Source organism: Rhamphochromis longiceps, linkage group LG8 (assembly GCF_057381845.1).
Source record: "Rhamphochromis longiceps isolate RC_006_pf linkage group LG8, R_longiceps_female_GT1.1, whole genome shotgun sequence".
NCBI classification, from domain to species: Eukaryota; Metazoa; Chordata; class Actinopteri; order Cichliformes; family Cichlidae; genus Rhamphochromis; species Rhamphochromis longiceps.
The window spans coordinates 21,891,365-21,914,652 of NC_140564.1; the positions used below are offsets into that span (position 1 = coordinate 21,891,365).

At 41.7% G+C, this 23,288-nt stretch overlaps 2 protein-coding genes across 7 annotated transcripts in view; one reads left to right on the forward strand and one right to left on the reverse strand.

Moving 5' to 3' along the window:
- afap1l2 (actin filament associated protein 1-like 2) overlaps positions 1 to 6,510 on the forward strand; it is a 46,444-nt gene extending 39,934 nt beyond the window's left edge. For all 3 annotated transcript variants that reach the window (XM_085416454.1, XM_085416455.1, XM_085416456.1), the window contains 9 exons: positions 2,141 to 2,352; positions 3,506 to 3,651; positions 4,319 to 4,430; positions 4,545 to 4,799; positions 4,894 to 5,191; positions 5,518 to 5,691; positions 5,768 to 5,955; positions 6,083 to 6,277; positions 6,373 to 6,510. In XM_085416454.1, the coding sequence (XP_085272580.1) occupies positions 2,141 to 2,352; positions 3,506 to 3,651; positions 4,319 to 4,430; positions 4,545 to 4,799; positions 4,894 to 5,191; positions 5,518 to 5,691; positions 5,768 to 5,955; positions 6,083 to 6,277; positions 6,373 to 6,399 (1,607 nt within the window). In that variant the 3' untranslated portion in view covers positions 6,400 to 6,510. The remainder of the gene's footprint in view (positions 1 to 2,140; positions 2,353 to 3,505; positions 3,652 to 4,318; positions 4,431 to 4,544; positions 4,800 to 4,893; positions 5,192 to 5,517; positions 5,692 to 5,767; positions 5,956 to 6,082; positions 6,278 to 6,372) is intronic.
- Positions 6,511 to 7,050: 540 nt separating this feature from the next.
- Positions 7,051 to 23,227, reverse strand: vwa2 (von Willebrand factor A domain containing 2). 4 transcript variants are annotated; one of them, XM_085416458.1, is made up of 14 exons: positions 23,099 to 23,227; positions 19,241 to 19,302; positions 15,667 to 15,741; positions 13,393 to 13,526; positions 13,208 to 13,317; positions 11,237 to 11,434; positions 11,006 to 11,139; positions 10,711 to 10,840; positions 9,812 to 9,867; positions 9,621 to 9,728; positions 8,946 to 9,527; positions 8,266 to 8,817; positions 7,940 to 8,062; positions 7,051 to 7,707 (listed from the first exon to the last, which is right to left on the reverse strand). In XM_085416458.1, the coding sequence occupies exons 2-14, from the start codon at positions 19,290 to 19,292 to the stop codon at positions 7,577 to 7,579; spliced, it is 2,385 nt and encodes a 794-aa protein (XP_085272584.1). In that variant the 5' UTR covers positions 19,293 to 19,302; positions 23,099 to 23,227; the 3' UTR covers positions 7,051 to 7,576. The 4 variants fall into 4 exon arrangements, with proteins under 4 accessions (XP_085272584.1, XP_085272585.1, XP_085272586.1 ...); XM_085416459.1 differs by having other exon boundaries at positions 23,049 to 23,188; XM_085416460.1 differs by lacking the exon at positions 15,667 to 15,741.
- Positions 23,228 to 23,288: the final 61 nt, after the last annotated feature.

Genomic DNA, 23,288 nt, shown 5'->3' on the forward strand with positions numbered 1-23,288 from the left:
AGAGAAAAGTAGTTTTTTTAGTGTCTTTAAGTAACGTCCTCACTAAAAGCTACCTGTTGATGCGCCCACTTTCATTTTCTTGGTGTTTAACTAACGAAACCTAGCATGACACCAACTCATCCACAATATCCATAACATTTCATTCACCTCCTACATCGTTCCCTCGCTCACCTGGAGACCGCTGGAAGCACTGTGAGAATCATGTTCTTTGATTTCTCCAGTGCCTTCAACACTATTCCTCCCTCGGTTCTGAAGGACAAGCTGGAGAACTCTGGAGTGGACCATCACCTCACTACCTGGATTTTGGACTACCTCACCGACCGACCACAGTATGTGAGGACTCAGGGCTGTGTGTCGGACAGGGTCGTCTGCAGTACGGGGGCCCCACAGGGAACGGTTCTGGCTCCGTTCCTCTTCACCATCTACACTGCAGACTTCTCCCACAATTCCACCCAGTGCTTCCTGCAGAAGTTCTCTGATGACTCTGCAATAGTCGGCCTCATCACTGATGGGGACGACAAGGAGTACAGAGGACTGACTCAAGACTTTGTGGACTGGTGCCAGCTGAACTACCTCCAGATCAATGCCAGTAAAACCAAGGAGCTGGTGGTAGACTTCCGCAGGCACAAGCATTCTCCACTGCAACCACTGAACATCCAGGGTATGGACATTGAGGCTGTGGACAGCTACAGGTACCTTGGTGTTCATCTGAACAACAGACTGGACTGGACTCATAACTCAGACGCCCTCTACAGGAAAGGGCAGAGCAGGCTGTACCTGCTGCGGAGACTCAGGTCGTTTGGGGTGGAGGGCCCACTCCTGAAGACCTTCTATGACTCTGTGGTGGCTTCTGCTATCTTTTATGGTGTGGTCTGCTGGGGCGGCAGCATCTCTGCTGGGGACAGGAAGAGACTGAACAGGGTGATCCGAAGGGCCAGCTCTGTTCTAGGATGCCCTCTGGACCCAGTGGAGGTGGTGAGTGACAGGAGAACGGCGGCTAAGCTGTCATCCCTGATGGACAACATCTCCCACCCCATGCAGCAGACTGTGACAGCACTGAGCAGCTCCTTCAGTGGGAGACTGCGGCACCCACGGTGTGGGACGGAGAGATTTCGCAGGTCTTTCCTCCCCACTGCTGTCAGACTCCACAACAAAGACTTTAACTGAACAAACACACACATCCACACATGTGCAATAACACTAAGTGCAATAATCTTTTCTGGCATCGTTGTATTTTTACTCAGTTGTATATAGCATTCGTATTCTATTTTTATCTTATTGTATTTTTATTCTATTTTATTCTACTGTATATAGTATATTATTTTATTCTATTCTGTACAGTTGTGTACTGTATTTATTCTTATTGTATTCTAATTTTTGCGTCATAACTTTTGCACTGTCCACTTCCTGCTGTGACAAAACAAATTTCCCACGTGTGGGACTAATAAAGGTTATCTTATCTTATCTTATCTTATTTTCAAATTAACACTCATTGCATCATCAGATAAGTCCTACATTTGCTAGTACAGCAAGTAAATAAAACTGGAGATATGACACTCCCCTGTGGGCTCCTGGTGGTAATAATAGCACCATGCACTCCAGCACTGTCCGTCAAAAAGGTCTCAACCCACCTCATGATTGGGCTGGCATAGCACCTGCATATCATTTTGGTTGGTCCAGATAACATTAGATTGTATGCAAGACATACAAAAAAGCACCGTCTCTGTTTCTTCCCTGTGTTATATGCAAAATAAAGCAGTTTGTTTTGAACCTCACTGTGAACATGGTCTAATGATGTTCTGTCAAAACTCCTCATTGTAATATATGTTAGTGCTACTGGATTATAATCATTTAGTCCATAATGATATGCACCCTCTATGGCAGACTGTTGGTTTTCAGCAACAAACAAGATTATATGACAGCAATTTGTAAGCACTGGTTTAAGTAAGAACCAGTATGAATTGTGAGGTTTATCACATCAAGCAAGCATATATTTCTTTCAGTCAAGTGGAATTACCTTAAAGCCACGCAGTGTAAGTTTCTGCGACTTCAGTATTTGTTTTCTTTGCACAGTATTAATTTCTAAGAGAAGTAAAAAAGGAAACTTCATATTTATGTTTTCTCCTCCATCCTCTTTCAGGCTACCTCAATGTACTGGTGAACAGTCAGTGGCGGACCTGCTGGTGTCTTATAAAGAATGGACAGCTGTGGTTTTACCAAGACAAGGGCAAGAACAAAGTAACCCAACCTGCTGTGTCTCTAGAGGGCTGCAATGTTTTGCCTGACCCCAGCCCAGAGCACCTATACTCCTTTCGGATTGACATGGATGGCACACAGATGGCAACTCTAGAGGTAGATTACCGCTTTATGTTCTCTACATTTAAATGTTTGTAGGGGGGTTAGATTGGTGAGAAAATGCTGGAGGCTTTGTTATCATGCAAAATAAATACTTTGCACTGGGTGGAAACCCAACCACGCAGGTTTCAGTTAGTCAGGAGTGGAACAGCGGTGTGCTGCAAGCTCAAAGCGCTACTTAACCAAAGCTTATTGAAAATAGACCATGATATCGCATGTACACACAGCATGTTTCCTGTCTGCAGCTCATGCTTGCCTCAGATGAGAGCTTACTTTGGGCTTACTGCTTAGCTCTAAGCGGTGGGCTCAAATGTCTGGCAGGATTTAAATGTGTGGAAAAAAGCAAATACCGAGTCAGCAAAATGAGAAAAGATGCACAGCTGCTTCTTGGAACCCTCAACAAACATGTCCTCATCTGAAACTCACTTTCTGCTGACATCAGACAGCATATGTAATATATGTGCGCACACAAGGGTGGTCTGGGAGCTTGAATGGGTGTGGGTGCATGTGTACATATGCAAGTGTGCGTCTTTGTGTAAAGGGTGTGGATGTACTGGGCTTTTGGGGGACTAATGCTACACCCTTTTTCATTAAGCTTCCAGTACCACCCAGCTGCAGTGCATGTTTGGTCAATGGAATTCAATGTTTAGTCTTCTGGGATGTGTTCTGTTTTTTTCCTTCTTGTCATAAGGTTAACATTAAAACTATTTTAATTCAAATAAATATGCGACGTCAAACCATTATGTAATATGTGTAATAGTTAACCTTCTAATTTAGACAAGCTGTTTGAATCTTCCAAAATAATAAAAGGCAGTAAACACATCGTGTCATATCAGGTTGTTTTACGTGCCTCAATCTCAATCTTACTTATTTAATAGAGAATTCTTAAGAAGCAGTTTGATCCAAAATACCAAATCCGAGAAACAGCTCTTTCCTCTTATATTTTTCTAGTTAAGTCTAACAGCTCGGCTTGTACGGTTCATTTCTTAAAGTTTAGTTCAGAGAACCGCTGCTTGGAAATGGTGCTGTAGCAATCATTTCATTAATTAAAAATGGCATCCAAATTAAACTCTGAGAATTTAAAAACATGATGTTGCAAGTGCATGGTTTACAGTGAATGCTTGTCCTTTTCTTTTCCATCACCTCCCAGGCTAAGACATCAGCAGATATGGGTCACTGGCTGGGACTCTTGCTGTCACAGACGGGAAGCAAAACAGATCCAGAGGAGCTGACATACGACTATGTCAATGCTGAGAGGATCTCCACTATTGTCAATGCTGCGAGGACTTCCTTATAGTAAGTTATTCGCTTTTGTTCACCTCAATATGCAGATTTCCAGCTCCATATCTTATTCTTGGACTTTAGTAGAGTGGTTCTGCGTCATTCACAGTTTGAAATAATCCTCATTTATCACGCATTGATCTTTGGTCCAACTTTGCTTTAAATGGACCGGTGCTTAAACGCCACATTTCTAGTCTATTTGAGCACTCAAAGCACTTTTTTACTACAAGAGTCATTCACCCATTCACACATATGTGCTTTATTCTATGCCAAATCACCTTTAATCTAACATAACACACTCACACTTCAATGGATGCATCAAGGGAAACTTTTATTCCCCGAGGACGACATGCAGAATAGAGGAGCCAGAGGTCAAACCACCAACCTTATGATTGGTACACGGCTTGCTCTATCTTTCAAGCCACAGCCACTGCTTTAAAACTGTCTTTCTTCCGATTGGTCAGTCCTCACAAACAAAACATTTGAACTGCAGCTGCTGTGTTCACAGCCAGAACAGTGCCTCAGATGACCAAAATAATATAACATCCCCTCTCTTTGACATCATCCAGATAGAAGAGTATATAAAGCTGTCTAAATGCCGGTGTTTTAAGCAGTCTGAAGTCTGAGCTTTTGGAGAGGACTACCACTGCACAAGGTTATTTGTTATTGTGTGTCTTTCTAGCTTGATGCAGAGGAGGTATTCAGAGCCAAACACCTACATAGACACCCTACCTTCTATTTCTCACAACTCTGATGATCTGTACGATGATGTGGCCTCTATAGCTGACCCAGAGGTACGCTGTCACGAAACCCGATGCAATGTTTTGAGATTTTAACTTTCAGTTTAATATTGACTCAGTCATCTGGCCACAAGCCATCTCCTAATTTCCTCCTCTCGTGTCATACAGGATGCTGAGGAGAATAGCCAGACAAACTGCGAGGGCAACAATCTCCAGAAAGACAATGAAACATGCTCACAAGACAATACCAAGGGCCCACAGGGTACAGAACAAGACTCTGAAAACAGGATTTACCTAGACCTCGTCCCTGTGCGCTCTTTCCTTCATACATCCTCTGGAGGGAAACTTTCCCCTAAAGAAGCTTCGAGACATTCCCTAATACCAGCAGATGACAAGAAGGACTCCTCTTCTCAAGTTAAAGAGGTAGGAAATTAGAGTTTATTGACAACCTCAAACCTTTCTCTAGAAAATATTTTTTACTTTCTACATTAATAATTTGCACATCATTTGGTTGCAGGGGACGTCGACTAACAATACTGAGCCAGATTCAATGCCCGCATTAAATGGGACAAACTTAGCCTCTGCTACCAGCAAACCAGAACAAGAACGAGCCCAGACTCCCACTCCATCACAGCCACAAACTCAACCAGTCAAGACCTCAACCCAGAGCCAAGAGACCACTAAGAAGACCAGCCTGGGAATCACACAGGCCTTCAATTCCTTTGGTGGACAAATCCACAAGGGTCCAACATCTCACACTGCTGCTGTGCATCCTCACAGCCCACAACCTGCAAGGCCCAAGGCACATACTATAGGTCAGGACAAATGGGGCAGTGGGTTTGCTGAGTTCTGTATATATAAAAAAGATATAGCAAGCATGCTCTTCATTTTAATATCACCACACTCACCTTTTTACAGATATATTCAACAACTTTTCATCATGAAGCAGATATGTTAGAAGTACTTATTACTTTCCTTGACACCTGCTTCCTATTCTGTACTATTACATAACCATGGCTCCCTCTAGTGACAGCCTGCATCTTCTACAGTTAAAAGCACAGCTTAAGATCTGGGCAAGTTTGGGGTTTTTACGGATATTAAATCTCTATGTCCTCTAAAATTATAAATGCTCAATTACCAGGATGCCCCGGTGCAGTTGAGATAAAGCTGGGCAAGAACCGCACAGAGGCAGACATGCGGCGTTACATCGAGGAGCGTGATCGCCTGGAGAAAGAGAGGGAGGAGGTGAAAATCAGTCTGGCAAACCTCAAGAAAGAGAAGAGGGAAACCAAAGAGGAGCTCAGCACCTGCCAAGGTACACCTGCAGTGTCTGTATGACTCAAAGATTTGCACTGATCACATGGGAACTGACAGCAGTTTGTTGTCCTCAGATCCCAAGCAGCAGGCCTCATTGGAAGCCCGTCTGAAGCAGAAGGAGGAGGCGTGCCGAGAGGCAGAGCAGCACAGGGTGGAGGTGGAGCTACAGTTGGTAGAAGTGAAGGAAAGTCTGAAGAAAGTGGAGTCAGGGCCCTTCACGCTGGGAACCACACTGGACAGCAGCCTCCAGGACACGCCGATGGTTAGTGTGCTGGCTGTCTTTCAATACACCTCAGAATCCATCTGCTAAATGTTTTCTGTGTTTTTCAAATCAGTGCGTGATGCTTGAAATGTGAACCTTAACCATCTCGCTGCTGTTTTACCCTCAGCCTAAAGCATCAACGATAGGCTCTCCCCAGGTATCGTCATCGTCGTCGTCGTTATTGTCACCATCATCTTCTTCCCAACCCTCCAGCAGCAACGTTAACGCAGATTCAGTTTCCCCGGTCAATTCTGCGTCTGCTCTTAAAGGCAGACCCACCTCCATGATGACCACAAAAGGCAACGTCCTACAGAAAGCTAAGGTGAGATTCTTATTTACACAGAAAGCATCAATGTCAGTATCCTATCTTGAAAGAAATATTATAATTGGTAGGTCTATTTCTTTTTATATTCATAGGAATGGGAAAAGAAATCAACAACCTAAGGAAATCTTCATTGACCTTTGAAATTCAGAAGTTTATGTTGGTCTAGTCGCCCGTCACCACATTCTGACCCACCGAATGAGCAGACATTTTAATCAAGAACCTCCCTTCCCTTGGCCCTTCAACCAAACCATCACTTTGTCAAGACTATAATGAGCCACAGAGGCACACTTCGTGTTCTTGGATACCACTGGATTTAATCTTAAATTCAATGACTTTTTAAAGTTTGTTTCTATTTGCAAAGGGAGGAAAGTGATGAAGTAGCATTTTGGCCAGTGTAAGAAATGCATTAATGCTACGTTTAAACTTTGAAACGTTGAAATTAAAAACCACTGAAGTACGAGACAGAGGCCCCCTTACTAAATCAGCCGCTCTGTACACAGATTGTAGCTTGGTTCATATATGCTGGTAGCCAAGATGTAAATATATTTACACCATTATTCAGCCTTTGGGCTTGTATTGCTAGCTAAAAATGCACTTTTTATTCAAATAAAAATATACTGACAAAAATATGGGTTGATTTTTTTTTTTTTTTTTTTTTAAATGTATCATTTTGCTATAACAAGAATAAAGTCTTTACTTTTGTAAGGGGAAACATTTTTGTTTCCTTCCTTTAGTTTCAGATTCCTTCCCATCAATTCATTCAAAATGTACCTGCCATCTTCTCTTGAAATCCTCAATTATTTCACCCCTCACTGGAGTATATCTACCTTTTGTACATTTAGATTTAACAATATGAATGTACTTTTTTTTCCAAATGAACCTTGACCAGCTTAGTGGATTTGCGTGTAAAAATATGGAGCGTAATATTAAAAATGGAAACGGAGGGAGTGGGAGGACCTTCTTTTTGGTTATGTAAAGAAATAAAGTTGTGTCTATTATGCATTAAAAACATTAGCATCCTGACACTGATTAATAATATAAAAGCTTAAATCCTTTAAATACAAGAGAACCGTGTTGAGACATTTGCACAACAGTGAGCACAGTGACAACAATAATAACATACAAATGGATTCAGCAGTACAGACACTTGCTGACACTGTGAAACTGTAAACACTGAAGCAAAAAAACAAAGCAACATTAGATTTCCCTTTGCTCCATCGTCTACCTGCAAGCATCCTCGGTTCTTAAGTGTTCATATGCTCAGTGTATACTTTGTGTTTATAAGTGCAGGGCATGTCAGGGAGTATGTCTCCGACGGTGTAGTTTGTAGCGATGCAGAAGCTCCTGGTGGTTCTTCCTCTGTCTGCTCTTCCTCCTCAGACCAGCAGGTCTTGGAAGATCCCCTCTGGATGAAGACCTGCTGCTTCCTACAAACAAACCACACAACAAGTCATGACTTGTAACCAATTCTGTCCATTTACATTTACAGTTTAATTTATGAGCTTTTAATATGGGATCAAATGCTATATCAGGATATGTATATCTAAATCAGTTTGTCTTTGTTTTTGCACTTAAGTTTTGTAGAAGGATCACTGACGAAGCTATGAAAAGTATAAATTAAGGATATAAGGAAAGAAAACTTTCATGAATGTCACTGACTTTTTTCGCAGTGCAGCCCCTCATAGCCTTGGCACTGACAGCGAAAGCTCCCTTCTGACAAGATGCAGACCCCATTATTCATACATGGGTTAGGCTTGCACAGGTTTACAGGTTTCTTCACCTCTGAAAGGAAGGAATCAACACAAAGCAGCCAATTATTTTTCATGTTAAGTTTAAAATAAACTATCTTACATCTCTGAAAAGGCTAAGTGAAGGGAAAAGAAGAAAAACTGTGTTTGCAGATCAGTTTCACACAGTTCTTTATCAACAGAAAAGGAAAATAGTTTAGGAGGTTTGGTAAAAGACAAGTTCCCCTGCATCGTTACCTGAACACAGCATCTGCACCAGGACATCCTCAAAGTACTTGAGATCCTCGTAGGACGGCACTGAGATCATGTGCTCCTCTGCACCGGCAATCTGCATCAGCCTCTCCCTCTGGACATCGCCGATACCAACCACAAGCACTGAGACTCCATTTTCTCTTATCTTTTGAGCTGGTACGACAGCATCATCCCCACCGGTGCCGTCCGTCACCACTACTACAGCCTTGTTCACTCCCGGTCGTGCGCCATTAGCTATGGTGAGAACATTAGAGTGGATGTGCAGCAACGCCCCACCCGTCGAAGCCACTCCACCCACGTACTTGGCGTCACCTACAGCCTGAATGATGGAAGAACCAGTCTCATACGTGTCCAGCTTGAAAACAGTGGTGGCTCTCCTACTGTACGCCACAAGGGCCACTTGAGCCACGTCACGGTTGATGTCGAACTGGACGGTGACGCTGCGCACAAAGTTCTGCAGGGTGGCAAAGTTATCACGGCCCACACCACCTGAAGCATCCAGGGCAAACACCAGATCTACAGCTTGACCCAGACAACCTGGAAAAGAAAAGGAAACAAAAAAAGAATATGGATAGCTAATTTGATTTTTTTTGTGTGCAATAGTATCTGACCTAATAGTGGCATTAATGTTCCAACATATTCAGCACATCTATCAGATCAAGCACCTTGCGTATCCACACTGCAGATCTTGGCCCTCAGCTCGGGGATCTTGGAAGCGAGCCTATCAGGTGATGAGTAGGTGAGGGTCCTCTGCAGATTTCCTGTGATGTTATTCAGCTGCTCCTTTAAGCTGTCAGGTCCCACTCCTATCAGGAAGATCTCTCTGTCTCGTGCATATTTGGACGGCTCAACCACCTCATCTGCGGCAGGAGTGGCGGTGAGCAGCACCACCACACGGGGAAGGTCGTCCGCGACATCGGCAAAGACCGGCGCGCTCATAAAGCCATGGCGGGTAACATAGCGGAGGGCCTGGCCCGTGTTTGTTTCACCACCAATTAGCTGAAGTGAGTACACAGCATTAAGAAGACTCCTCAGGTCTCCTTTGAACTTGCCAACCTGGGCCTCGACTCGTGGTTCCCCGCCAAACACCGCCAGGCCGACCTTGCTGGGACTGTTAGAGCCAATCACAGTCTGCAGGAAGCGCTTTAAGAAGGACTTCAGGCGGAGAAAGCCTTCCATGGTGAGTGTGGCAGAGCCCTCAAGCAGGAAGAGCAGGTCTACAGAGCAGTCCAGCAATAATGCAGGAGCTAAGAAGAAATGGATGGTTTGGTTAATTTGCTCTCTACGTTCAAGATCCGACATAGCCTTAGCATGTAGTCAGCAGCTTTGAGTGTACTGACCACAGTGTGGGTCTCCTCCGTAGCCAGGAGGACACACGCAGTGGTAGCCCTCTGAACCTTCTGATACACATGTTCCACCATTCAGGCATGGCTGAGAATCACAGGGATCTACAGTGGAGAGAGAGATGAAGAGCGTGAGCTGCAGTTACCGCATCTCAGAGAAGTAAAAAGCGGCAAGACGAGGTTGTTACCCGGACAAATTGTTCTATGGCAGACTGTCTGGTGTCTCGTATAAACCTTGTTGTACCTGTAGAACACAAAATTCAAAATATTTTGTTAGCATTTAAAACAGTTGCTTCTAGATGGTGTGATGTGGGTAAGTTACTGACCCCCATAAGCCATTCTCTGATTTTCCCTATTAGGTAACAGAAACATATTACCTGAGCCCCAGCCATCAATTGATTCATATAATAAGTGGCCAGAGGCATTTTAGATCTCAGTTGGATTTGCCAGTCATGCGAATTGCTAGCACTCATCTAGACAGTTTCAGGTACTAGAAACAGCACACACCTTATTTCTTTTCTCTGCTTTTCCCTGAGTGTAATGGTCTACTTCCACTTGCCTCGGGCCATTTTGCTGTGGTAAAGTTGCAATGTTGTGTGAAATTAATTTTGTCAAAGGCCATTTTAATTTTGCCTGGGAGGGTCTGAAAGAATTACACTGCTGTAGCTTGTTTTGTATTAACACCCTCACACTGACACAGCACATTAACACATGGGAGTTACCCTGTTCCACTGCTGTCTTGTGGCTCATTGAGCAATGAGGGGGAAAAAAACACTGTTACACACTTAGATCCAATGCAACGTCCAAAACAGATCATATTAGGAAACTATACAGTGCTGTGCTAAAGTCCTGAGCCACCCCATGATCGTGTTGTCTCTACACAGACAACTTAGCATGCTGTACAGTTTCAGGTTAAAGAACTGTTAAAGAATTTAAGAAATCTGGATAAATAGGAGGATAAAAGAAGTAGTGACACATCTAAAAAAAAAAAAACAACTATCTACAGCAGATGAGCCGTGTCAAGACTTTTGCACAGTACTGTATACTGCAGCTACGACATTTGAAAGTAAAACCTTTAAACACTTGCCTGTAGTAGGGACAGAGAGATGTGTATGGGGAATAGCCTTTGGAACCTTTCCAACACATGTAGTTCCCCTGCAGCTCTTTAACTGTCTCCAGTGTCTTCCTCTCACAGGGAAATGTCTCCATCCGACAGCCTGGAGAACAGGGTTGAGACAGGGGTTAGGAGGAGACTGGACACTGAGCAATGAGGGACTAGAAAAAAGGGGGTAGTGCAGCACAAAACAAGGATGTTAGAGAAAAGGATTCCCATTCACTTCTTTAACAAACAAGCACGAATAGTTGTCAGTGGAAAGTCCAACCTGCGGGTGTGGCGTTGCAGAAAGAAAACGTGCTCAGTGTTGTGTACAGGCCATTGACACCATCATGGAAATGCTCGGCGAGGAAAACGTGGCTCTCTGTTGGCTCACTGGCTAAAGCGTGAAGCTCCTCCCATCTGAAAACATATAGAGATGGCTTAGTATATAAAGAAATGTACACATACTTTAATGAATTATTATAGGGAAAGTTTATTGTGGAGCTGTCAAACATACTTGGGGTAGCGCAAGCCCACAGCAAACACAACCACGCCTGTGTCTTTGAGCTGAGCAGCTGCCAGCACCGAGTTGCCCTGAGATCTCCCATCTGACATCAGGATGACGATGCGAGGCACACTGGAAGAGTTACGGCCGCCTGGGAAACCCTTCCTGAGGATGTACTTCAGAGCCAGGCCTGTCTGGGTGCTGCCTCCCCTGTGGGTAGAGAATTCGGAAAAGCGAAATAGCAGGATTTCTGTGTTTTTGTTTGAAAAATACTGAGGAGTTAGAGCGCATGTACTGTACTACAGCAGATGTCAGCAAGGTCAATAAACTGCTGCATATCACAGCCAAAGTAAACTAAAGATTACATTTGGATGGATTTCTCTTTAAGTTCTTGGACTCTAAATGTATGTTGGCTGCGTTTCATCACCCCAGGCCTCGTGACACACATTTAAATCATTTTCGGTTTTGTTTTTGTTTAACATAAATGTCCATCCTTTCATTTTCAAAGTGTAGACACTGAGAAAAAGATCCTTTCCAGGTGACAGAGGACAGATGTGGTGAAACAAACGCTACAAGTGTCTTCCTCGCCAATCTAACCTCCTTAGAACAGATCTGTGTGAGCATATGCTCCACAAATATCTTCAAAATATTGAGACTAAGAAACTTGCGCTTCTTTGAACGTTTTTGACTGAAATTGTAATTTTAATTTTAGATGTAATGTCCTAATTCAGAGTTTCTGAGAGATTGGATCAATTATGATGATTAGCTGAACTGGCCGAATGGAATATGACAATTTCGCGTCATTAAAGGTTGCATGAAAATACGGGCAATTTATTGTAGTTTTCAGAACTAGAATAAAGTTTACAGTGATGTGCTATATTGGAGTGATCAGTTTACTGTAATAATACATCAAAGGTAACAGATAATACTTTTTTTTTGCTACTTTAATCACTGGTAATAATGATAATAATGCAATAAATCCAATAAAAATGCATAAAGTTCTCTAACATTTCCAAAGTTGCTATAACATTTCTACTGATGTTGAGTCAGTCGCTACATTAATTCATTTTGTGGTAATGTGACTGGTTATAGGTTTCAATTCTATGTACCCACTTCAAACCAGCTGGTGGGTCAAACTGTTACTTCCACATTGTGAACAACACACACACACACACACACGGTCAAATTACCATCCTCTTCTTCGGTTTATGCACTTATCCAATATCCAGTGACCACCTGTGGAGGGCCTCTAATCTGAAATTAATTTGTTTTCCTTTTCAGGGAGCATTTGGTGCTACTTAGCCACATGTGTGCATGTGTATGTGTTTTGCTGTCAGCATAGTTTAAGGGATTTATAAAATATAAGATGAGGACAAGAAAATGTTGCCAGTCTGGATATGTTCGACCTAATTCTATCACCTTTTTTATTCATTTACTCTTGGATTTGTTTTCTTAAACATGACAGTCTGGTTTTAAAAACATAGAAAAAGGCATGCCTCCAACAGGGACATACCATTTTGTTAGCACTAGGTCTTTTTTTCAGCTGTCAAAATAGATGAACTACTGAATCTTCTGTGGCAAATATAACACACGCATACAGTTTTGTAATCTCAGTCTGCACTAACAGCATCTTGCACTTCCAGGCCGGTTGATAACAATGTAAACGCTAGAAGAAAAAATAAAGAGGACGCCTGCCAATGTAGGCTCTCTGTAGGCTCATCCTTAGAAGTGTTGCTTGCTAATTAAAATCTTAAAATAATGTCGCCTGCTTCTCCAGTGAGCGCAGATGATTTAAAACAGTTAATTTCATAATGGATGTCAAAAAAACCCTGTTTAGACACATTTTCCACATTTCTTTAAAGCTTTCATTTATGTCCCGGATCCTTCATAGTTATAACTCATTAATATACAAAACCAAACTTAAGTTAAAGGCTTGAGTTCACATATTGAGCTACTCGTGCTCAGATGGCAGCAGAGACACACCTGTAAGAAATGCTCTTTATCTGCTTCTTCAGCTCCTGCTTGGTGGAGTATGAGTCCAGGGTAAACTCAAGCCGAGGAGTTGAGCCAAACTGAATTAAACCAACTCGCACCTGCACAGGGAGAAATTACAAGAGCACTGACTGACAGGATGCGAAGACGGCGAGAGACAAGAGATCAACCCAAACCTTATCTGCTCCGATGTCTAGTGCTTGACAGAGTTTGATCGCATAGTGTTTGGACCTCTCGAAGCTGCCTTTCCCAACGCTGTAGGAACCATCCATGAGGAAGAGGATATCCATGACTGCTGAGCACTGCATCACTTCCCATTAAAGCAAACACACACAGAATAATTCACACAGAGGGTACAGACGAAGATGGGTCAATAGGTCCAAACTCATTCACTAGCTTCCCCACATTCCTGTATTATATTGGTTTTCCTGGCTGGGTATCAAATGGACCGTTGCAGACAAAAATAGTATCTAGACATAATAAGAGAAAACAAACTCTGCATGTCAAAGCTCATTTTATTTTCTTATATTTTCCCTTTCACACATTAAACTACTACCAAGCGAAAAGCTTTCTCTCTCTTTCATGCACGTTTGTACTTGCTGGGTGCATCAGCTGATTATGAACAGAGCCATTAGGGGCACATTACACGTGCAGCGTGTGTCATCTGTCTGTCATTTGAGTCATCTGCTTATAGAAAAGTCACATACACCACTGACACAGACCACCAACTTCTAAGTATTTCTGTCTCACAACTTGTTATCCATTTCTGATTTAGGCTCTCTGGCTCATTTACTGTGTGCTGCTCAGCTGACTTACATCCAGTTACAGGCATGCAGGTTGACATCATGACCAAGCATGTCACAACAATTCCTAGCAACAACCCTCATGTGAAAAAAAACATTGATTCAGTAGATTGTAAAACTACCTTTAGCAGCAGTAACTTGAAGTAATTTTTTGTAAGAATTTATCTGTCTTTTACGTGATTGTGGAAGTATTTTGGCTCATTATTGTTAACAGCATTCCTCCGGTTCATTAAAATTGCCATTGACGTCTATAGACGTCAATTACATTTTTCAATGGGAGGGGCTAGAATACAACCTCGGGCAACTTGAAAAACTGAAGCCCACCAGCAGTAAAGGTAGACCTGCAAGGAGGTGCAGGGTTTGCGCACGTAAGGGATTGCGCAGTGAAACAAAAATGTGGTGCAAGTCTTGTTGTGTGCCCTTGCATCCCGGAAAGTGTTATAATGATTACCACACAAAAGTGAATTATTCATTGTGAATAAATGTTTCACTATGTACATTTTATTTTTTCATATATTTGTAAATAAATTGTTTTGATAAAACATAACCTTTCTCAGTGTTATTTCTGTTTTATAGAAGTGAAAAACTATTTTATATGTTAGAGGTGTCACAAAGCAAGAAATATTAGTGTCAAAGGCACTTTTCTGCTTGAAATGTATTTTTCACAAAAAGCTCGTTTTCTCCCTTTTTTTGGTCAAAACAGGCATTTTTGGTGGAACCCACCTCTCTTCTACAGCTGATTACTAAAGAATGGAAAATGGTAGAAACAAGCTTTTTTTTTGGATGAAAGAAGAGAGTCTGTTCTTCATTTTGGTAGGTTCAGCGTTTATATGATCATAACACAGTTTTCTGTGGCTCTTCAAAAATGAGTAAAAATGCTCAAAAACCCTGGCAGTGGGGAGTTACCTGATTTGAAAATGGCTGGCAGTGAATGAGTTAAGTGTCTTGATTCTCTTGTTTTTAGCCATTCTGTTGTAGATTCTGCTGTTCTATTGATCTTTATCTTGCTGCATGACCCAATTTGGACCAAACATTACCTGTTGGACAGATGGCCTCACATTAGGCTGAATACTTTGAGTCACTGACTCATGGTTGAGTCGATGACTACAAGGTACCCTGGTCTTATGGCAGCAAAGCAATCCTAAATCATCACCCCTTCACCTCTGAGTTTGACATGTGGCAAGAGATGTTTGTGCATTGTGCATTATGACCAAACATCTCCACTTTGGTCTCATCTGTTTAGATGCAAACCTAAGCTGTGCTGTCATGTTCTTATTAGTGACAGGCACCTTTTATCTAGCAACCCTTCCAAAAAAAAACATACTTGTTGTGTCTTTTTGTAATTGTGATATCATGAACTTTAACATTTAACATGCTAACTGAAGCCTGTAGAATGTGAGATATAGTTCTCTGGTTTTATACAGTTTCTAAGAGGATTGCGCAGCCAGATCTTAGGTTGAATTTGCTGGGCATCAACACACACCTGAATGCTCCAAACCACAGAACTGCCAAAACTGCTGCTTTTACAGAGGTGACCCCTGATGATCAAAAAGTCAAGCGCCTGGCTGCTACTTACCTATGGAAGCAGTGCTTCGTTTTTCACATGACTGTACATTTTATGTGTTAACCATTTTGTAAGGTACTCACTTTCTCCTGCAGAGTTGATTTTCACAATGTTCTCATGGCTGGTTTGAATCTCCTGCACAGAGGTGCCGTGCTGAACTAGCAGGCACCAACAACACAGAGAGCAGTCAGATATTTACTCAGTCTTTATTTATTCACCTACAGTCACTAGAGGTGGGAATCACCATACATCCCACGATACGATATTATCACAATACTTAACGCACGATACGATATTATTGCAATTTTTTAAAATATTTTGCGATATTCAGATTCTGTACATAAAGGTTTATCAATATTCATTTTATCTAATATCAAAGTCTCGCACTCAGTCTTTCTCTCATTTCAGTCAGTTTTATTGCTGACAAACTGAACAGTTTGTATTACAGTCTAGTCCAACTTAACTGAATGCAACCATCTGGTACAATTATAGCTATTCTGAACTATGCAATATGAAAACTATGCAGCCCCTTCAGCAACTGAAGAATTTGAAAGTAAATTAAAACAAAATATAATTTTACATTAAATAAAAAAAGTTTTAAACTTAATTAAAATAAAACATGTCTTAAATTAAAATAAGTAAACTGTCATGTTTATTGCTGCCAAAAAACAGTTAAACACATTTGGACAGTGAAGGAATGTCAGGACTCTTGCTCAGAAAAAGGATCAACATGCTCTGAAGTCAGAGCACAAAAACCTTTTTTGTAACAAAATATCGATTTCTGCTGTCCCTGTATCGATACATTATTAGCAAACAAAATATCACGATATTACACAGTATCGATTTTTCCCCCACCCCTAACAGTCACAGTAAATTTACATATGAAGCACTAACCTATGAGAGAGAGGCCAAAATAACTTGGAATAAATTAGAAATAGGTGAAACGTGGCTTATCACACATTTAACTGATTTTCTAAATGTGTCTAGACTACTGTAATCTAAAAGAACATATTCAAGCTTAAAACATTTAGGGTCCGGATCTCCACAAGGTTTCAAACACTTATAAATTATCATTGCAATTTCAATTTGTTTATATCTTAGTTTTAGTTGGATCCTCACCAGCTCCCATTAAAAGTCACAATTTTTCATCAGTTTCAGATTCACAAAATACTTCATATAAAAAAACCATGCTCTGACCTGTAGACCATTACTCTTCATGTTAACTTTATTTATTATCATTGTTCAGACATCCTATAGAGCTGTGAGAAAAGAAAAATAACCAATAAATTGGATGCTTTCCCTAAAGCCAAAATAGACTCCCACATGAGCCCTATTCTAATGGATAATTGAGTATTTCAAGCTAATGTGAGCAGACAAGTGAAGAAAACCATTCTTTCGCTCCATTCAGTCAAAGGACGCTCTTCTATTCAGGCACACGTACGGCTCAGAGGAGAGCAAGGACATGTCTTCGTGTGAACATGGCTTTTTGTCCGACAGAGGCATTTGTTCGGCACAGAGAAGGGAGCACTTGAGTGATTTTACAAACGTGCGTTGCCACGCTGAACAGATTCCACACTCTGAATACCACAGTGCTTCTTTTCAGTTAGAAAGAAAGTGTGAGTTCGTCCTCCCGTAATGCTTCAGGCTGTCTGTGTCTTGCTGATTTAGTGCCTGCACATCAGCTAAAACAGGTGATAAAAAGTCAAACGAGCCGAACGATAAAGCGCAACCGAAAACATCAAAGAAAGGTTGCACGTACAAAAGTTTGATGGGATTATTTAGTGCCGACATTGGCTTTGTCCTCATATTTTGCACTCATATTTCTGTCACTGATGTTGTCCGGTGAGAGGCGAGGAGAAAAATACTGGCTGACATTGATTTTTTTTCTTTTAAACATCATTTTTTGGGCCTTTTTGCCTTTGTTAGATTGGCGAAGGGAAGAATAGACAGTTGGATAGTAAGGTAGGTGGTTTGATTCCTGGCTTCTCCAGTCTGCATTATAAAAGTATCCTTGGGCAAGACACTGAACTCCAAGTTACTTTCCGATATATACATGTGTGTAAATGTTAGAAGAGAAAGAACTTGCATGAATACGGCATGTTGTATAAAGCGCTTTGAATGCTCAAGAAGGGCATGAACTAGTTTGCAGAGAATACTGTTCTTCCAGAGGAAAGAAGGGAACCAGCTTAAGTCAGGGTGTCAAGACTTTCGCAAACTCAGCACTAACCTTGAGTCCTTTTTATTATTTTTGACAACCTTTGTTTAAATCTGATTTCTTTGCAGGCTGCCACGGATGATTAATGGTGAAATGCAACATGCATTTAGCAAAAGACATGTCAGTGGTTGTAAAAAAAATAAAGGGAAAGTATGCAACATATAAATAATAAAACCAATTCAATATTTTATTGTTAAATTTTGAGCACAACTAAAACTCTGAAGTGGCAATAATATCATTTTTTAAAGCTCATGACTTTATTTTTTTTTCTTCAACCATTCATTCATAGGAGTAAAGGCCTTCATCGGGTCATGAAACATTAAGCACAACACTAATAATTAAAGAAACCTACCACCTGCAAACCAGACCTCTGCTCTCCGACCTCTCCACAATCCTGACCCTTTCAGCTTCCTCGAATTCCAACAACGCCGCAGCCCCAAAGCACTCCTGACAGTGGACGTTTAGGTTCTTGGCAAGCGGCATTTTCACGGTCAGTGTGGGGCCCACAGTGCTCTGAACAAAACATCTATCTGTTCAGCCGAGCGACTCTAGCAGAATGACTGTATCTTTAATGTGTGTGAAAGACGATTTAGCAGAAAAATCAGGAACAAGATAATAAATGTAAACCCTGCAGCTGATGGGTTGATGTCAATTGGCATCAATCCCACGAGATCAACACAATATCTCCCTGAAATCAGAAAAATAACAGGGATTAGCCTGCCCCTATCTGTGGAATTCAATTTGACAGGCTGGATTACATGGATATCTTGCACTGAAACATGTTATCTGTGTTGTCAGCGTGTCGTCTCTTGACAGGGTAAGACAGTCTGGTGTGCTCAAGTTCAAAGTCTTAAAATGACCCATAATAAATAGTTAGGATGGGGCTAAAGCTGTCATTTTTGAAAACAATTCAAGGATTATATTGCCCCACGACTCCCGCCTCTTCCCTCAGGCACATACCGATGGACTCTGGTCAATGGGAACAATGCAATGGAAGAGATGCAAAGTTTGCCTCGCAAAACAAGCAGCATGTCAAGCACACGTGGCAGGAAAGCACTTTGATGCGAGACTTGACAGGTTAAAGCTGTGAAATGTCTCATAAAGAATCTCAGGTGGTCCAGAGGCGCTTCAGTGATTCACCGCACATTTTCCATCAAGCAGGGCATGTTCTCACAAGCACCAACACAATGAACATTTTCAACACTATATTTACAAGAACATTAAACTTTTCCTGAGCAAAAACAACCATAACCATCAGTACATACCTAATATTAGCATTTATTTCCAATGCTAACCCTGACACAGCGCTGTATCCACTGACTTTTATTTACAAAGCATCCATAATGCGCAAGCAGATATTCCAAAATAGTACTTAAAACACTCCTCCCACTAATGGCTCTGAGGCACAGAAGGCAAAACAGTAATAAAATCAATAAACCGACCTTGAAAAAGCAGCACAGTTAAGAGGGAGGAGAGGCAGATATGAAAGTTCATCCTGGGACGCCTGGAACGACAACAAAAGGGACACTTAGCCAGAATGCAAAGTAAAAGCACTAAAATGCACATATATCTGGGGGGGTTTTCTTGTTCACGAGTGAAAGTCTTTTGTTATTCTCAAGGTGAAAAAAACTTTAGCAATATAATCCATCAGACAGACAAAATGTCAGAGACACTGGCAAAGGAGCCAGAAATTATGAGAAAGGTTTTTTTGTGAGCCGTTTTTGTGTTATACGGAAAACCACTTAAGCCTTGACACAATTCAGGAAATGTGCTATAGTGCTAGCCAAGGGACATGAGGACAAGTCTGTGTAACCCTACCAAGTAAAAATGAAAAAGTCATCAGCAACAGGGCACAACTACATTCGATCAGGGGGGCCAGGGGGTAAGTAACCCAAGACTGACTGCACTGTTACCATATTTTCATAGCTAAGTGTAGCTAAGTGGTTGAACTTTGGCCTTTCAAAGAGTGTCCATAGAGAAAAACCAGGGTGGTTGCAAAAACTTTTTAAAATATTTTCATACTATGCCTTAATAATTTTTCCTCAAACCTGATGCTGGGATCTACCTTTACTCTCATCAAGTTCACCATTCTCAGTGTGGGAATGACCCTAAACGTCCAGACATAATTTAGGAGAATTTAGAAGCTCTGTTTTGGTATTATTACCCTGGGAAAAGTGGCCTAACAAACCCACTGATTATGATTTGATTACACATGCCAACTGTTAAGCAAGCATACAACCTGACCTCAGGTTAGCCGCACCATTACAATGACAGTCACATGTTGTGACTGTTTGATACACATACAATGTTAAGGGGGATGCATATAATATCTGATTAACTCTGGGAGCTGATAAGCAGGGCTAAAATATCCTTCCTGTGGCTGAAAAGACTGTGTGTGGTCCAACAGGTATGCATATTATAGAGACTAATATTTCCCTAGAAAGTAACCTTATACGGGCATTCCTTTCTTATGGGGACAAAACACAACACTCCTTAAAGGCAGTGGCCTTTAAAGTAAAGACTGCTTTAAGATTAGCAGTTCTAATTAATGTTAGAGCACATTTAAACAACTCAGTGTAAGTTAATGTTATATCCAATTAAATCATGGTTATATAATTGTGTGTGGACTTGCTCCAACAAAAGCCCACTATGCCTGTGGGATCTGACATTTTTGTGGGGACCAAAATGCTGGACCCCAAAAGCTTACATAGCTGGCCGAAGGTTAATACTTGACTTTAGGTATTCAGTAATGACATCTATGGTTAGGGTAAGGGGGCGTGGCATGTATTATGTAAGTGACAGGTCCCCACAAAGATAGCCGTACTAAAATATGTGTATCTGTGTATAGGTAGACCAGAGAAACCCTCTGTACAGGTAAAGCCGCGTGTATTTCTGAGACAGGGATGTGATTGTGTGCAGGATGGAGCCCCTCTTTAAGAGGAGTCTGTGTGTCTGTGATACAGATCTGCAGAGCTGACATGGTGTGGCTGTCTGAGAAGGCACGTGCTGATAAACATCAAGAAAAAGCTATTGATGCTCATTTTGTGCACTCGCTGGTACGTCTTGCTGACAACAGATTTCATTACTTCCACGGGGGTGCAGCTTAGAGCGCCCATGCTTGCACAGGGAAGCAGCCGACCATGCCGGCATATAAAAGACACTTTTACAGTAAACGTGTGTAGTGCGCACACCTGTCTCAAAATTGGCTTCTTCTTCACAAGCATTCCTGCCCTCCCCGAGTCTGCGTGCCAGCGAACAGCTTCTCAGCTGTCTGCTCTGGAATAGTGGTTCCAGCTAAATGAGCAAAACTGCACAGATCAGCCTGTCAGGGGAGTGAAAAGCTAATTAAAGTGCTACACTCTCCTAACCTAATGTCTTTCATATTTCTTATGTGAATGGGATGATTAACCCATAAAATATTAGCGCTCAATTTCAGTGGTAAAATAATGGAGGAAGAGGAAGGGCCAAGTCAAGCTTTCCCACCAAACTGTATGCTTGGTGGTAAATTGCCTTCATGCTGTATAATTAGAAAGGAGCACCAGTTTTTGAACAAGCTTCATAGAAACGGCAGAGATCTTGTAACCTGCACTTGGGAGTGAGTGTGTTACTCTAAGAAACATCCTGACAGTGTAAATCATTTTAGGGTGACTCACCTGAAACAGCTGCTTTAAAAACAGCAGAGAGCAAATGTGAAAAACTGTGCAGCACGGCAGTGATTAAAAGCCACAAAATGCTTTGGTATGTACCCACTGTAGTGATGTGTTGCTCTAACAAGTCGGAAACCACACACAGACAGACAGAGGATGCAGTCTCTGATGGGATTTTGAGGCAGCTTATCATCAGTTCCCAGTTAATCAAGCTAAATAAGATTATTGTTTAGAATAATTTGCAGCAAATCCAGTTTGTGCAAATAAGAACTCATTTTATTTTATTTTTTATGTTGTGTGTCATTGAGTTTATTGATACACACTCTGACAAGCCAGATCATTAGGTACACACTTTGCCAGTTTCTGCCCCTAGATTACTTAATTCTTTGTGGCACCGATTCCAAGGTGCCACAAGCATTCCCTAAGAGATTTTGGCCCATACTGGCATTTTAGCACAGCTGCTGCAGATTTGTTGGATACATATCTCTCATTCCTCCACATCCCAAAAGGTGTTCTACTGGATAGAGATTTGGTGACTGTGAGAAACCAGTTTGAGTGATTTGAGCTTTGTCATCCTGCTGGAAGAAGCCATCAGAAGATGGGTACACTGGGGCCATAAAGCGATAGACATGGTCAACAACAGGTAGGTTACTGCATTTAAATGATGCTCAGTTTGTACTTAGGGGCCCAAAGTGTGTCAAGAAAATATCCCCAACATCATTACACCAACAGCAGTTTGAACATATAACACAAGGCAGGAAGGACCCATGCTTTCATATTGTTTAAATGCTGACCCTTCCAAATATCACAGCAAAAATTGAGACTTATCAGTCGAGATATTTCCCAATCTTCTGTTGTCCAATTGTGATGACCATGTGCAAATGTGTGATCTTCTGCTGCTGTTGCCCAAGAGATGCTCTTCGGCACACCTTGGTTTTAACAACTAGTTATTTACTGTAGTTTTCCTATCATTTTAAAGCAATTTATTGCACCCATCTCCTTCAAGATTTATTATCGTGCATACCTTTGCTATACCAAGTGGTTATCTGTTGCCTTTGTATCAGCTTGAAGCAGTAGAGCACCTTTGGGTTCACTCTGTAAACACTGCAGGGAAATGTCAGGTGATTTGAGCTTCAGGAGGCTCCTTTGACCACTTCTACATGTCGAAATACTCTGAGCTGCTTCTGTGTGATTGGCTCATTAGATATTCGTGTTGGGGGGGGGGGGATTAAGGTGCACCTTACAAATTTAGCGGGGAATATATTCAAATGCCTGGGATAAAACGTCGCTAAATTATTAGCATTATTTAACGGTAGCAGAGTTTACAGCGGTGGGTTAAATGTGTTTAATTTTCCCTCTGGCCTGAACCTCTAATCAAGTCTGTCCACACCTGGTCACTGTTCCACGTATGGCAGGTTTAAAGTCAGGTACAAGGTCCTAGCATGCTAACATTACAGTCAAAAATGGAAAGGCAGGTTTCGTCAGTATGCATATCCAAAGTGGTATTCCTTAAACCTTTTAAGCAATCTCGTAAATTCCTTTAGGTTACATTAAAAAAAAAAATCATTGTACAGTAACTTGTTAACTCAAACAGCAAACTTACTAAACTGCTACAGAAAGTCAACCGTCACCAGCACATCCAAACCCACGCACCGATAAATCGTCTCCTCGCCGACCGCAGATTTTTCTCCTTTAAGCTGGAGCGCGTCTTCCGCAGACCGGTCCTCTCCGTCCTAACACCACCTTGTTTCCGCACTGATTTGATTTAATGAGGCGCTTTGCCTCCGACCAGAGAGGGAGCTGCGACCCCACCTACCCGACATGCCTATCCCTGAGGTACCTG